This window comes from Xyrauchen texanus, chromosome 20 (assembly GCF_025860055.1).
Source record: "Xyrauchen texanus isolate HMW12.3.18 chromosome 20, RBS_HiC_50CHRs, whole genome shotgun sequence".
In the NCBI taxonomy this organism is placed as follows: domain Eukaryota; kingdom Metazoa; phylum Chordata; class Actinopteri; order Cypriniformes; family Catostomidae; genus Xyrauchen; species Xyrauchen texanus.
This window is the reverse complement of record NC_068295.1, coordinates 18,816,497-18,833,622: the sequence shown is the minus strand read 5'-3', so window position 1 is coordinate 18,833,622 and position 17,126 is coordinate 18,816,497. Positions and strand designations below refer to the sequence as shown.

Here is a 17,126-nt window from a genome sequence, read left to right as displayed (position 1 = left end):
TATTTCAGGGCCGGGATTACAAGTAAATGATACAGGCAGCACATTATGACCATGTTGTACAGTGCGGCACCTGTGTGCGGCTGTTCATTACCGTGTTTCTTAAAAGAACCATCAAGACAGCGAACCACCAGTCTTTGCAATTGTACATTCAATGAAAGAATTGATGAAAGTCTTCAAAAAGCAGTGTATCCATTCCAATATTTAGTTTTTACAGCTTATATTTTAATGCCTTTTCAATTGGTTATATAAAATTAATATACCATAATAGCTGCTGCATAACTTTTACTTCTGAATGGAGTGCTTCATTTCATAGTTTTTTGTATTAAATAAAAAGCAGAGTTTTTAATCAGTCAGTTTAGTTCATTACTTGGCCAGTTGGAGTCACCAATTCAAACACACCAGTTAAAGAGTGTGTATGCACAGTAAAGAGCGTGCAGACGCTGCACACATACTTAAGGTACGTTTATTTTTTAAAAATGCAGATATGCGCGTTGGAAATTGCATACGCACATTTCAATACCCATTTTGTGCATACGTAACATTGATACATCAGGGCCCAGGTTAGTGAAGTTAATCTGTGTTTTGAGCAGGAGGAAACAGACAGCCTTTAGCTCCAGTAGAATTGGAAGCAACATGCATCCAGCAAACAGATGGAGTGCCCACTACAGCCAACTGAGTTTATTTTGTTCACACACACTCACATCTCTGCGTATTTTTTCCATCACCCTTCTCTCTAAGCAAAACACCTTACATACTGAAGAACTTTCTCCTCTCTCTCTTCTCTCTCTCTCTGGTAGGTTGTTGTGGTGTGGTGGTCTTACTATAAATCCTTTTTCTTCCTCCGTCATGTCACACATGAAGCCACAATGCCATTTTAATCAGACTACACACTGACCTGGGGTCAGCTCTGACATTCTCTTTTCAACACTCCCTACAACAGTCTAATCAAAAACGAATGAACTGCCAACATAGGCAGCTGTCTTCTAAGGAAGCACTCAAAAGGAGATGGGACTTCAAAAGTGACTGATTTGAAGCAACTTGTGTACAGCACAAACAAACAACTTAGAAAGCAGCATAGTTAAGATGCCTAAATTAAAATGAGGATACCTTAAAATGCCCCCTCTGTAGGAAGATCACTAGGTTTTGGAAAAGAGCCACACTAATTTCTGCCAATCTAAACATGAGAATCACACACTATAGATCAATCAGAGGTCAGTCTGGGGCATGACAGAAGCAATGGTCTCTCTCACCCACATACATATTGTGGTTCAGGAGAGGCTATGAATATCATTGTAAGGTCCTCGCTTGGCTGATTTTAACATAAGGCATCATGAGCCTTTTATGGCAAAGGAAAAATGTATGGAGATTAACACACACCGACAGACAAATTAAAGTTGTCGAGGGGGGAAATATGCATCAGATGCTATGTCCAGGACACCGGCATTCCCCGCTAAGGTGCTTTTAGAGATGCTTGTGCCACCTCATTCATCCATACTGGATGACCAAATTAAGCACTGATATATAACCAGCTGTGGAATTATGCCTCCACTCAATGGAGAGAGAAAAAAGGGGCACACAGAGACGCCATCTACTCTTAAAGATGAAGTGTGTCATTTCTGCACAACTAACAGCAACAAATGGAAAAGGAATTTCAAACAGGTTTCTTACCACCCCAAACTCACACCATTGGTTGAACAAGAAACTTATGTCAGACCTTTCAAACATGCAGAGCAATAATTTGATAGCGCCACAGAGCCACAGTGTTTATGCTCTTCAAAGTCAACCTATGATTTTTTTTTTTCAATGACCAATATTGAAATTCACAGAGCCTGGTGGCCGATGGTCGAGACAAGGGGTGCAAGATTATGACAATAAAATATTTTGATTATTTATTTTGATATTTTCATTGCGATAATTAATTTAGATTAAAAGAAAATACATAAATAAACTTCTGTTTAGGGCAACTAAAAAAACAAGCTTAAAAAACAAGCTGTGAACTTTGTTCCTGTGAGACATAAAACACTCATCACACTATATTTGAATAATTCTTTAGGACTGTATCTTATAGCCAAACAGAACCTGCGGCAATACATTTTCACAGAAACATTCTGATTGCCAGAGAGTTGGGGCACACACTATTCATAATTTTAGATACATGCCCTTTGTGTGTTTATTAAATATTTTATTAGCTAATTTGATAAAATCTTCAGTAGCCATTAAGACTGATGTACTTTAAACTAAGTTTAACACATTTGACCATGTTTAAAACTATTCTGCAAAATTTAGCAGATTTTCCAACCAATTCAAAAAACAACTTGTTATTCTGTCTGGACACTGATTCATCATTGCATTCATGCACACAATGCATGACAGGGCTTTATAAGGCAGAGGGCTATATTGGTCTTTAAGTAATCTTCGCTATACAGTAGTTTTCCATCCATAACTTTAAGTTGGCATAGGAGAAAGTGTTTTAACTTTGTAATTGCACAATGCAACTTGATCATGAGCTAGACAAAAACACAATAGAATGAAACTGAGGGTGTATTGTCATCTTTCCATGCCCAATTTCCTCACCTGATTGTGTGTGGTGTGTTTATCGGTCCATTTGATGCAAGACAAAAGCAGGTTAACAATGAAATTGGCAGTGTGAATTACTGTAATAACTGGTAAAAATAACAAGAGTGAAGGACAGAGAGAGAATAAGAGAGAGAATGTATGTCTCCTATGGCCAGAACTTACTCTCTATCTGTGTGTGTGTGTAGAGGAGAATACATGAGCTGTCACGTATGGGCCAAAGGCAGGAGCCTCAAATGTACAAAGGTGTTGTACTGCCCTGTCAAGATCTCCCCCCACATTCCTTCATCTTTCACTCTTTACCCTTCATCTCATTCCTGTCTCTTAGGAAATGGAGTGAGACTGCTCAAGATAAGGAGGTGGCCGTGCAGCTCTAACTCTTTCTCCTTTAACACTTTGTTGTTTTACAGGATTTACAGAGACAGTGAATATTCCTGACTCAGTGGAGCATAAAACTGGTAGAGATTGCTGCTGGACTTCCAAGGGCCAACAATTTCTTCATTCTTCTCCTTTGTGACCCACAGTTGAGACAACACACCAACAGACACACACACACACACACACAAAGTTGAAAAACAGATGACAACATTGTAGGACAACAGAGCATGAAGGATAATAAGCAATACAGAGAACGCAAAGCAGAGAAAGAAAGAGAAACAATGATGAAGACAAAGCACAGCAAAGAGTCTGCCCTCTCCATGACTCTTCCTCCACTTTAACTCAAATCCACCAATCATTCTTCCTGTCAATTAAATACAGCCAATGTGCACTCTGATAGACAGATGACAATAATACACATTCCCTAATGTCTCACACACTCTTTACTCTTATACAAAAAATTGCCATTTTTCTCTCTGTGCTTATTTTTTCTGTCGTGATCCCAGATGACCCCAAACTGTGGTTCAGAGGAGGCGAAAGTGTGTAAATGCGAATGTGTGTGTGTGTGTGGTTATGAAAGGTCTCTGCAGCCAAAAGGGAAGCAAGGAACTTGGGGTTAGCAGATTATTACACAAGTACAAATGTAAGATGCCTGTTCAGGTATTTTTCTGTGCTGCAGGGTTTGGTATGAGAGTAGATGTTGACTAGACTCAAAATTCTCATTTCTGCTGCTGTAGCTATGTTAGCCATTGAAATCTGACATCACTCAAAACAGTTTTTGTGTGTGTGATTGCTTGCACAACATCTCTGCAGTATATACTGCGGTATCAAAACTTTTGTATCGGTTACTCCCACAAAATTTACCAAGAGATTAAAATTATCAAATTTCCTGCAAGATTCAGTGAGGTTTGAATATGCAATACAAATTAAACCCCACACATAGATGTGGCTCTACAGCAACCAGTGCCTTTGATATGACAAGAGAGTCTAGACAGTGATCTTCCAGATGGTCATCACGGGTTCAACACTTTTCAACCAATGAACTGCCATAACTTTTTTTAGTCATCCATCATTTCACCACAAATAATTTAAAGGGGTCATATCATGAGGAATAAACATGTCCTTTCCAATCCGAAAACAGCATTTATGGTTTCCACCATGCAAAAATTACATGTTTTGAAATCGGCCCCAAAGTGCTTATTTGAATATCCCCACCTCTACATCATACGCAATCGTCACGGTGAACTGATAGAGAAAGCAGCTTAAGTACTTCAACTCTGAAAGTGGTACTATTGTTACTGTAGTTTGCTTTAACCAACAAAAAGATCACGATTTTATGTAAGGTCCCCAGATTTGTTGTATTACTGGTTGTGGAAAACTACATCTCAGCATAGCCTTCTGAAGGGTCCCAATGTTAGGAATGAGTGGCTTATTTAAATTAAGTTCCTGAACTAGCGAAGTGCACCTGCACCAGCTACTTGAGTATTAAAAACACTATTCGAATCTCACAAATTCCCTTTGAATCTCTCAACAAAACTCACTGTTACAACTGAGTCATCTTGGGGGTGCTGTGGATGTGTGTCGTCGAGGTGTTGGATGAAGAAGAAAATAAAAATGGCATCGGTGCTTTTGAAAGCAAATAGTGGCAACACTTGTAATATTTGGATTCTTACTGAATTCTATTCTATTTGTATTCGGTTCTTGTTGGAGTCATGCAAACCAACAGAAAAGGATCAGCTTTTATTGGAGGAAAGAAAAACCAGTCTATCAGGTAATTTATGAGTCATTTAGCACCAGGTTCTCCACAAACCTGCAGTGTGTGATGAGAGGGGCGGCACTCATCAGGCCGCACCCCGAACCCATCTCAAACCGCACTCCTCGCCAGGCTCTCGCGGATCAGCTATACAAGGCCAATCAGAGTCCCGCAGTGCTGCAGTATCGTTACATTTAGGGAGGATTCTGACAGAGCAATTCAGTTATAATCCCAGAGATGGTAGCTTCGCACCAGTGGCTCCTCAGCCAAGCACACACACCAAATGTCTTCTCGTACTGAGCAGGATTACTATTGCAACAACACATCATCAGTAGGGTAAAAAAAACAATCAGTAGGAAACTCAGTCCAGTATGTGTGTCAAATCTCTGAACACAAAATATAAGATACACATATCTTTCATACGTGTTATTTTTTAACGTGCATTTTAATTTACGAATAAATCAAGTACTGGTTTTTTGAAGGTTAGAGTACTTGACTAAAAAATGACTTCAACATGCCCAACCCTATCCTGAACTATATCCAATGTGGGATTATATGTTTTGTCGGGCACATTTTTTCTAAGGATTCTATTGAGAACCATTATGATTCAGGCTTTGCAAAGAAATGTATATTGAAATATTGAGCAGTGGCAACTATATTGACAAAGACAGTAATGCTGGGGAGTATAAAATTTAATACGGTTTCATCTGTCTTTGATACAGGATGCCAATGCGGAGCACGATTACTTTTCAAGAAATGCATAATTGCTCACGAAATATTGATGTAAGATTAATTTATTTTGTTATGATTAATTTAAGATTCATTTATTTTATTATGTAAGCTCTCATTAAAAGGGGTAATGGATTCAGTGCTATTCTGTGAGTAATAAGGTTGATTACCTTCTCAAATGCTGCTGGCTTGTTCCCTTTATCTGTGTCCTTTTCCCTCTTCTTCTCCTCCTTTTTCTTCTCTCTCTCCTTCTGTGTCAGATTGTGTGAAAAGAAAATGTTACAGAAAATACTGTCAGAACAAAGTGCAACCAGGCAGGACAGGTGTCAACAGACATACAAATACATCAGACATGCACAATCAAACACAGCACTCAATTACTTGACTATAAAGGTTCAGTTAGTTACACATATACAGTGTCTTTAGGGCACAAGGCTTACAGTTTTATCTTGCAGCCTAGTAATCTTTAAGGTAAAGTCAAGTGGCTAATTTTTATGCCACTAGCACCACCAAACAGAATCGCAAAAATATTGTGCCACTGATCAGATAAAATGATAGTCCCACCCCAAACGCATGCTATTGTGTGAGCCAATGTTGCTCTGTCAGGCTGGTTGGGATGCTCAAACAAATTTTCACATCATGCAATGTTTTGAAAATGCCACAGAGCCACAGTGTTTACCACTTTTGGGGAAATAAACCTTTAAAGGCATTCCTTCTATGTTGTCTCTATAGCTGGGTAAGTTGCCTATTTTAACATTGAAAAAAAGAACACACTTCAGCTTTAAATATGAATACCATAGTATAAAACACACTCTTTTTAGTCAGGTAGAATATAGTGTATACAGTTTGTGAAGGGTTTTACAACAAAATGAACCATATCAGGATTCCATTACTGCCACAATGCTAAACAAATCCATCATAAACTTCGGCCTTGATAGCAAGCCATCGGCCCTTCTTTTTTCTCAGGATAAATCAATTGCTTCAGCAAAAATGCTGAGTGAGAGGCCAGTTCAGGTGTGGGAGTGAGGGATCAGAGGGGGTTTTCTGCAGCCGTGGTGGTGTCTGACTGGCACTATGATTACGAGCAGATGAAACAAATGGAGCATAGTCCTGGAGGAGAGGTGTGGACTGGCTGTATGGAGCTCTTTATGGGCACATCAATTATTTTATTTCCACTCTGCATGCTGACATAGCTGTGCTATCGATTCCTTTCCACAGCCAAGTACAGGGGCAACAGACTCCACACAAACACACTCAAAGACAACCATGGCAGTTTTCAAGAATGAATGTGAAGCCTTCAGTGTGATTTCTATAGGCTGCCTCTTTTTTCTTTGTTCGATTTAAATTAGTGTTCTTAAGGGCTGTTTTATCATCTCTTGCCAAACCTGTCATAAGACTGACTGGTTGTCATTTGTTGCAATTTTATCTGCTTTACACACTCCATTTTACAAATAGATTATCTATTTGGAAAGATGGCAACATGAAGTATAAATAAAAGCATATGTTGTGCTTTGGACACTGGTCCCCAGCATGGGATACTGATATCCCCACCAGGCTTCTTAACTAGCTTAAATAAGCTAAGTTGTGCTAGTTAACAGAATGGATATGGTGTTTCACCAGTCAGGGGGGTGTTTTTTCATACAATGTAGCCCACTGCTTTACCACCTTAGTACATGTATCAAAAAACTAACTAGATAGTTAATGAGTCATGACTATGTATGAAAATCAGCACATCTGTTGTTTGAACTACGTTGGTTCAACAAAGTCTTTAATGACGATATGCAGGAGTTGGTGCAATAACTTATGCGGAGATCAAATTAATGTCTTGACCGTATTGGAATGAAAGATACAGAATGCAATGCATGGTAAATTACAATTGGACTAAAGGCTTCCCTTAAGGAAAAAGTGTATAACAATAAAAAAAGTGATTGCGTGGTTAATAGGCGATTAATTTATTGTTGTCCATATTTTGTTCAAGAGCAATATCCAAGTCCACTTATCATACAGCGAATGACTTGACATGAGTCTTGTGCTAAAGTTACATGACTGAAAATGTGCCACAGATACTGCAATTGTCAAAACTTCAAATGCTTTTTGAGGTGGCAGAAAATCATAAACAGCTCAAAGTTTAAAAAATACTGTCATTAATGCTGAATAAAAACAAATATAAAAACGGCTTGGCAGACATCACTCACACTAGAAACTATGCTTCACAGGTGAAGAGCTGTAGTTCAAACCACATAACTTTGCGATGCTGTTGGCAAATGTTCATTGGATGTATGGTTTTGGAAAACACCAAATCGTTTAAATATGTTGGTAACGATGGAACTTGTGACAATTGTTGGCCAACAATGGTTCTGGAAAATGCTCCCCAGATCATTTTAAGCAGGGATATCATATAAAATAATATCACATAATACTGATTCAGTGAGTAATGGCATGCAGAGTCACTCTCCCGATGGAGGGGAGAATCTCTGTAAAAGTCGTAACATTAACTTTTTCGTTTAATTTTAGGTTTCATTGAATTTGAGGCAGTCGCAAATTGGTATGTTACAATGCACAGTATGTACACAACCAGTCAAGTATTTGGACACACTTGACTGAATCGGTTTCTTATGATCAAGTCCACGTGGAATTTGCACACGCAGACACTTATCATTCACAAATTTGCACATCACCCATTACTTGCTGGTTAGCTTATTAAATATTTTTTGTCTTTCATCAGCCTTTGAGACTGTATAACTTCCAACTCAGTTAAAGGTATTTTACAATTTTTAATAACAATCTGCATAATTCAGCAGATTTTCCAACAAAATCAGTGCAAGAAAATAAATCTGATTCCATCGGGGTCTAATTATGATCTTAAAACTCTTATTATATAAAGTTTTATGCTTTATAGACTATTTCTTGACTAAAAAAATACACTTAGCACAGCACCAAGAGCAGCAAACAGAACAGATGAGCACAGAACACAGAGAAACACAAGCTACAGTACCTCCAGTTTGCTTTTCTCAGCTGCTTGAGAAGTGGGAGACAAAACTGAAGGCAAAGCAGCATCGGAGGACTTCTGCAGGGACGAAGGAGGAGAAAGAGAAGACAAGAGAGAATTAGAAGAAAAGTTAAAAGAGAGCAATTGAAAGAGAACGAGATAGAGATAAAGAGGGATATGGAAAAAAAGAGCAAGCAGAAGGAGACATCAGAATTAATAGGCTGCATTGATTGCTCCACACACCGATTCATTTTTCAGCCTCCGGAAAACTGGAAAAAGCAAAATTTATACAGATACATTCTCTATCTCTCTCACACACACACACACACACACACACACACACACACACACACACACACACACACACACACACACACTGGTGCGGCTATCTTTATGAGGACTCTCCATAGACAAAATTAGTTTTATACTGTACAAACTATAGATTCTATCCCCTAACCCTAAACCTAACTGTCACAAAAAACATTCTACATTTTTACATTTTCAAAAAGACATTGTTTAGTATGTTTTTTTAAGCCATTTGAATTATGGGGACACTAGAAATGTCCTCAAACAACATATATAGCATTATACCCTTGTAATTACCAGTTTGTAACCTAAAAATCGTCCTGTAAACCACCCAAACACCCACACAAAAATATTATTTCAGGGTTTATCAAACTGGGGGACCACAAGTATAAGATATTTTGAGGAAAAAATATTCCGAAATGCATTTTAGGGCAGTAAAACTAAGCGCTAAATTAAGAGATTAATTAAATATGTGCAAAATTATTTTAAACATCAAAATACATTTTCACACCCAGTTGCTTTCTTTCCTAACAAATTATAGTGTAAAAAGTATGAGATAATTCACATTGTCTTCAAAACATTTTACCAATAATTTTTTGTCTTGCAACTTATAAATGGGTTTTTGTACATTCAAATATATATATGCCTTTTCAGGAAGGGGGTCTTTGCAAGAAGATGATCATATTTGAGGCTCCCTGCCATTAAAAAGTCTTAAACCCCTGAATTACTTGGTTGCACAAATACTTAATCAAATATAGGACCCACACATCCTGGTCTAACTGCACAATCAGCAGGCACATCCATCATCAAAGACACAGTTTGTGGGTATAAATAGCAGACTCTTCCAGATGCCCAAGACTCCATAATGTGAGACCATCTGTAGAATCTGCAGTTGGAGTACGTCAATCCTTCTGCATGGCCAAGATTGCCTAAAATCAATACAATTAACTCACAAGTGTAGCCACTGCAAATAACTGCATCAATCAGATAGTGATGTTTAAAAAGCTTGCTCAGATACGTTTACATATAAGTAGATAAAAAGCCCAGCCAAGTTTAATAATATGGATTGCTTTCTCGGTACCATTAAGAATTGTATAATATGGTATGCAAGGACATCCTTTGTGATCTGACTAAACCAGACAAAAAGTGGTTTAATTAGTATTAAGTTTTGTGTTGATTATGGGATCAGAAATATTACAGGCGGAAATTAAAATCCTCTCTGATTATGTATACTGATTTATGACTGTTAGTTGGAGTTGTGTAGAATAGGGAACAAAAGGCGCAATGCTGTATTTATTCCAGAAAAACTCTAAATGTGCTCTCAGCAAGAATACTAATGTCTTGTATTATTAGCTTGCACTGAATACGTATACAATTGCAAAGACAGGCATGTGCATTCAATAACACACTTCTATAGCTGTAGACAATCTTTAGACAATTTAAAATAAACCTCTGGCTTCTCCAGATGTTTGCTGTACCTACAATGCAGAACCAAACCGCTCAAAACGGATACGGATATGTCATTACTATATGATGTTTTCTTAAGTCTGATCACAGAGACAGGGGCTATGCTCACACAGTCAGTGTTTTGGATTGACAATAGTTTTTACTAACAGATGTGACTCGTGAATAATCCTGTTTATACAACAGTTTACAAAAATGAACTAATGAACTAAAAGCATCTGTAAGAATAAATAACCAAAGTAAAGCATTTTTCTCTTCTGGCGGGAGTCGCAAAATTCTTCCATTAACATAGTGACAGCAACTTAAGTAAATATCAAGATGGCCACTTAACACCAGAAAGTCTCATCACAACTAAACAACGTTGTTTAATAAACAAGTCAAATAAAATCCTGATTTCATGAGTCAAATATCAATTAACTGATAGCAATTATTTTTTTTATTTTTCCCAACTCTGATGGAAGAAAGTGACTGAATCTAAATTAGTCAGAATGGCTCTTGGATTGTATGACGTGATAGAAAAATAGTTGTCCAGTGCGGGTTCCAATCATACTGCTCAGATTTACCAAACTTGCTTTAAAAATGCTGGTGCAAGTCCTGAAATTTTAAGGGGTCATTCTAGTTATATAATGCAGTTGTTCCTCTCATTTATAACCAAAATCTGTGTTATCATAATTGTAGCATTCTAAATGTAGCCACAGAAACTGTGTAATTCCAATAGCTTGAGAGTGCCTGCTATATTTTCTACGATGGATCGAAGTCACATCCCCTTGACCCTCATTTTCTTTTTGTTGTCTTTTCATTTTTAACTTTCCCCTCACTGTGCCCCTTTCATTCATTGGGGGCAGTTTGATTATGTTGTCTTCCATTGGTTCTGGGACAAAAAGATAGCTCTGCCCCTTCACAAAGTACGACAAAGACTCTTTCTCTTGGGGCAGGAGAAATAGAGGAAGGAGAGGGCATGCTGGGTCAGGGCCAAGGTTTCTACTCTATCACCTTAGTGACAGCACAATCCCAAATGGAGAGAAAGAGAAACAGAGTCAAAGAGAAAGAAGGTGATATAGAAGATGAGAGAGAGTTGACCTGGTCAGACTCAGGACAGAGGTGAATGTTACAGATAAAAGCACTAAATGAAAAAAACTGAAGTAAATAGGGAGATTGGGTCTCATTAACTAATTATAGCATATACGAGATCTCATATCCACAGAAAAGATTCTTGCAACAAAATTCCACCGGATTCACAAGAGGCACGTACCAGCGATAAATTTGTTCTTACCTTCATTCAAATATTGATGAATCTGGATTATTCTAAATGGGGGAGTAAGTGCCCACATTATGTAATTAGCTTAGTACCCATCCAAAACATGTCCTTATAAGGGTTTTCTGAACAACATCTACTGTACTATTGTTGATGTAGTGTATTCATCACTCTCTGAAAACCTTTCACCTGACAGAACACAGCAAGATCACAAAGTGAAGTCTGCCATTAAAAACCAGTCGAGTCACTGCTATCAACTGGTCAGCTGGGACCAATAGCCTTGGCCCTTGAGCTGCAAGACCAAAATAGAACCGCATTCACATCATTGGGCCAATAGCCCCACAGTGTTGCCCAAAAACCCATCCGTAATATGCTGCTCTGGTGCCAATGTCACACCCCATCCATTTCACAAGCAAAAGGGATGCTCAAGCTGAGGCATCAAACTCTAGAGACTAGCTAGCCCTTGAAATTAACACTGATTTGTACTATGTCCGCATTATTTTAAACTGTTCCCAAACCTGTAACATTGTAAGCTGGATACACAACTTGGCAACAATATATTTAATCACGTCTTCGTTTCAGCAGACGACATCGATCTTACATTGCACATTTTCATCAGCTCAAATATTCAAAAGAGCTCTGATTTCTTATACTGACGATTCTCCGTTGATCTGTTGAGGTATGCTGGTAGCAAGATATGAAAAATTAGGAAATTAGTATTTTGGTGCTGACCCTCTTACCAGATTTTTTGACCCTGCCTAAATCCCCAGTTGGCCTTCTTTGGCTCAAGGGTATCAGCTGTTCAAAGGCCATTGGCCCCAAGGAGGCGCAATGAAGCACGGAAGTGACAGTGGGAATGCAACTGGCCCTGGCAAAGCACTAGCATGGCCTCATTTAGCCCGACAGTGGATACGCAGCTAATGAAATTCTATTATATAAGACTAGCCTGCACCATTTCTATTTAATTTAAAGAAAACTTTCAAAATTTGCATAAAATTTAATGCACTATGCTCACAATTCATTATGTGATCTATTGCACTTATTCTGCGACTTCTCCTGGCAGCATTTAATAACAATGTACAATTGCTTTATTACAGCAAATACAACTCTCCCCGAAGCAAAAAGGTCGTTCAGCTGCTCCATGCCCAAAAGGCAGGCTTCCTCAAGACCATGTTTCACATTTTCTTTAGTCAAATTTTCAGAAATGCACATCAAAAACGCAAAACATTTTGATGGAAACCCAGCTAATGATTAATCAGGACTTCTGCGTGAATATATTTGCACAGAGGTTTTATGCACCAAAACATGCATATGTTAAAGAATGAGACTCAGTGAGTTAAAGCAGGTGATGGTGACGAGAGAGAAAGGGGACTGGAAGAAAGATTAATTTTCTTTTGTCCCAGTATGGAAGTATTGCTGTCAGCAGCATGGCTCCTTAGAGCCCAAGCTGAAAAAGTAGGTCCATTATAGCCTGAGTTAGCGCACAACTGTCCGGGCCGGTTCATTACCTGCTGATGGATCCCCCTCATAATCTGCTTTTATTGGGTTAGCATCAGCAATATGTTCTACTGCAGCACAGGCCCATATTCATTAGAGAGCTATTAAACAATACCATGCAATACTCCTCCCCTTCCCCAAATCCCTTTAATACCAGTGCACTCGTCTGGGGAAATAAGTCCAGAACAGCAGGCAGGAGGAGATGAAGAGAGGCGGTCAATAAGCAGAGACCGCAATCAGCCAGTGTGTGATGGGGACACCTTATCTCCATCTTAATGCAGCTGAAGGCGTGAAACTTCTAGACTGCCAAACTCTAATAGAGGTAACAGCATCAGTGTGAGGTCCAAAGGTCCCAAACTTCCATAACCGAGGAGTAATAGAAGGAGCGTACAGCTAAATGCTCCATAATGCTGTGCAAATGGCCAAGCAGTCCAGGTCACTTGGGACTGAATAAGGCTTAGATGACTGCAGTGAGAGAAGGGGAACCATGAGGTATGAGAATCAACCAATCACAGGCTGCGGACGGCTAAAGCTATAATTAGTTACGCTCTGATATCTTATTCGCACATTCACACTCATGCTGACATTTCTGTAGTGTAGAGACACCAGAAATCATGTTACATTTTCCATAGTAGAGCAGAGCCTGTGATGTATTCTTGCCATTTTTTTTTTTATATTCTGTTCTTCAGATTTAAAATGGTCCATCGAGATTCTTCATTTTGCACATTATCTGTGGTTCGGAAACACTTTGATCAAAATAATGAAAAAAAAAAAGAAAAAAAAAGCCCACTGAAAAGGGAAAACATGTTTTGAAAACATCAAAACAAAACAAGGAAGTGCGGGCTGACGCTTAATATCCTGGGACATTTATTTTCCGAGGTTCTGCTTTGCTGCTGTCTTCACACACACACACAATCATTTAAATGGTGCGAATCAGCAGGGAGGGAGCATGACTTCACAGCACTGACTCGAGATAAGCCTTTCAATAAGACACATTTATTCCCCATCTACTGCCACAGCAGAACACACCAAACTTTTATTACTGCCACGTTGGAGACAAAAAGAAAAGAGAGAAAGGGTTCGTTAAACTCTCTTGAGCTTGTTTCAGTAATTGAAGCAAGGAAATGCTGCAATATTGCATCTCTCGTTGTCTCGACTTGAAGCAGGCAACTATTGATTATTCTCTTTTTTTTCCCCGCCCAGATGAGGCTGCCAATCAAAAGCCTCCATTTAACGCTCATAGTTCACATCACATTGATAAGAGTTTAAGCACAACTGAACAGGGCTTTGGGCTGAAACGTCACTGGGGCAAGATGTGCCATGAAATAGTGACCCTGGTCAAAGCTAACAAAGCTAACCTAGGTGGACCAAAATTGGTCTATTATCATAACTTTTTCCTGAGTCGGACAGCAACATTAAAGTGTTAGTTCAGCTAAAAATGAAAATTCTGTCAAACCAAAAAGATAGTGAGAGCTTTTTTTCCTATTGTACCAATGAATACGCATAAGTGAATACACATGCATGACTTTTAAACAACCTATCTGATATTTTAAAGTAGGGATGCACCAATCTGATTCCTGGAACGGTATCGGCTCCGATACTGACGTTTCTAAATGGATCGGGTATCAGTCCGACGAGCCCGATCCAAATCCGATACTGTGTGTTAGTCATGTTCGTTACTGTCAAGCTCAAATAATTACAAAAAAGAACCATAAAAACACATATGACTTCATATGACTCATTTTATTTAAAGCCAATTGCAGACATGCAACAGCTCTGTGAATCACAAAATACTGTGTTTAATAAGTAAATAAATAAAATACACACGCAGCTCCAGTGCGTGGCGTTGCTCTGTTTACACACACTCGCGGCTATTTTTAGCCTTCTCGCAGAGTGCCATATTTGAGCACTACTCAAGAACTGCATCTCAGATAGTTCGGTTCACTTATAATATGCAATTAGAATGGCACCGGAGGTGCTTTTTTTCCAGAATATGAATAAGAACTTAATTAAACTACTGTGAACTTGCCTACAAACAGAAACATACAGGACTTCCTGGAGAGTTCAGAATATCAAAATAAAAGTGTGAGGTTTTAAATGTTAAAGGTGCACGATTGAGATATACACTCACCTAAAGGATTATTAGGAACACCTGTTCAATTTCTCATTAATGCAATTATCTAATCAACCAATCACATGGCAGTTGCTTCAATGCATTTAGGGGTGTGGTCCTGGTCAAGACAATCTCCTGAACTCCAAACTGAATGTCAGAATGGGAAAGAAAGGTGATTTAAGCAATTTTGAGCGTGGCATGGTTGTTGGTGCCAGACGGGCCGGTCTGAGTATTTCACAATCTGCTCAGTTACTGGGATTTTCACGCACGACCATTTCTAGGGTTTACAAAGAATGGTGTGAAACGGGAAAAACATCCAGTATCGCGGCAGTCCTGTGGGCTGAAAATGCCTTGTTGATGCTAGAGGTCAGAGGAGAATGGGCCGACTGATTCAAGCTGATAGAAGAGCAACTTTGCCTGAAATAAACACTCGTTACAATCGAGGTATGCAGCAAAGCATCTGTGAAGCCACAACACGCACAACCTTGAGGCGGATGGGCTACAACAGCAGAAGACCCCACCGGGTACCACTCATCTCCACTACAAATAGGAAAAAGAGGCTACAATTTGCAAGAGCTCACCAAACTTGGACAGTTGAAGACTGGAAAAATGTTGCCTGGTCTGATGAGTCTCGATTTCTGTTGAGACATTCAGATGTTAGAGTCAGAATTTGGCGTAAACAGAATGAGAACATGGATCCATCATGCCTTGTTACCACTGTGCAGGCTGGTGGTGGTGGTGTAATGGTGTGGGGGATGTTTTCTTGGCACACTTTAGGCCCCTTAGTGACAATTGGGCATCGTTTAAATGCCACAGCCAACCTGAGCATTGTTTCTGACCATGTCCATCCCTTTATGGCCACCATGTACCATCCTCTGATGGCTACTTCCAGCAAGATAATGCACCATGTCACAAAGCTTGAATCATTTCAAATTGGTTTCTTGAACATGACAATGAGTTCACTGTACTAAAATGGCCCCCACAGTCACCAGATCTCAACCCAATAGAGCATCTTTGGGATGTGGTGGAACGGGAGCTTCGTGCCCTGGATGTGCATCCCACAAATCTCCATCAACTGCAAGATGCTATCCTATCAATATGGGCCAACATTTCTAAAGAATGCTTTCAGCACCTTGTTGAATCAATGCCACGTAGAATTAAGGCAGTTCTGAAGGCAAAAGGGGGGTCAAACACAGTATTAGTATGGTGTTCCTAATAATCCTTTAGGTGAGTGTATATCTATTATAATATATTATTAATATTATTATTATTATTTGTTTACAAATAATTATAATATTTCAGTTGAATGGGTTCCGAAAAAATAGCTGTGTAACTGAAAAGTGAGCTGATTTCTTACAACTAAATTGAACAAAAAAAGAGATCTGAAACCTTTAAAGTCCAGATACAAGTTGAAAAAAAGTTTACAAAATAAATAAATAAATAAAAAGGCTTCTTTTCTACTTATAATTGAATTTCTGTTAATTTTGCTGCTACATTATACAGTATACTAGTTAATAATAAAGTGTTTCTTAATAACCTATACATTTATATTATAATAATATGTAGTTAGAGGTTTGTGGTTCTTTATATATTAACGAGTACTCCCAATTAGTTCTACACAATAATGTAAAGATATTCTAAACTGATTATGCAAAACAACAACACTGGTATCGGACGGGGATCGGTATCAGCAAATATTGAGAATTCCGATATCGGAATCGGATCAGAGAAAAAGTGGTATCGGGGTATCCCTATATTAAAGCATGGTATCTAGCAAAATAATAATAAACTACCACAAGAGTGTCATTAGTTTTACCTTAGTTGACTACAAAATATGTTATATTCACCTCAGAGCTGGTTGGTCTGGTTCATGGCTTAGAACTCTTTTATGAAGGATTTTATGAAAAGCCTATGGAAAAAATACTCCAGGAACACAGACGGCTGAAAAATTGGGCAGGCAATGTTGCGCTCTATGGATCTGTGATTTCATACCGGGGGTACCTAATTTGCTTCCAAGGGGTATGTGAAAACAATTGGATTTTGCCATGTTGAACCTAACTAGATAGCA

The 17,126-nt window shown here is 38.7% G+C and overlaps 1 protein-coding gene across 4 annotated transcripts in view; it reads right to left on the bottom strand.

The window, feature by feature from the left end:
* LOC127660610 (stromal membrane-associated protein 1-like) overlaps positions 1–17,126 on the bottom strand; it is a 148,788-nt gene that overhangs the window by 79,277 nt on the left and 52,385 nt on the right. The window contains exons 5-6 of one of the 4 annotated variants that reach the window (XM_052150933.1): positions 8,430–8,501; positions 5,605–5,685 (exon numbers count right to left, since the gene is read on the bottom strand). In XM_052150933.1, the coding sequence (XP_052006893.1) occupies positions 5,605–5,685; positions 8,430–8,501 (153 nt within the window). The remainder of the gene's footprint in view (positions 1–5,604; positions 5,686–8,429; positions 8,502–17,126) is intronic. The other 3 variants (XM_052150934.1, XM_052150935.1, XM_052150936.1) reach the window with 3 other exon arrangements.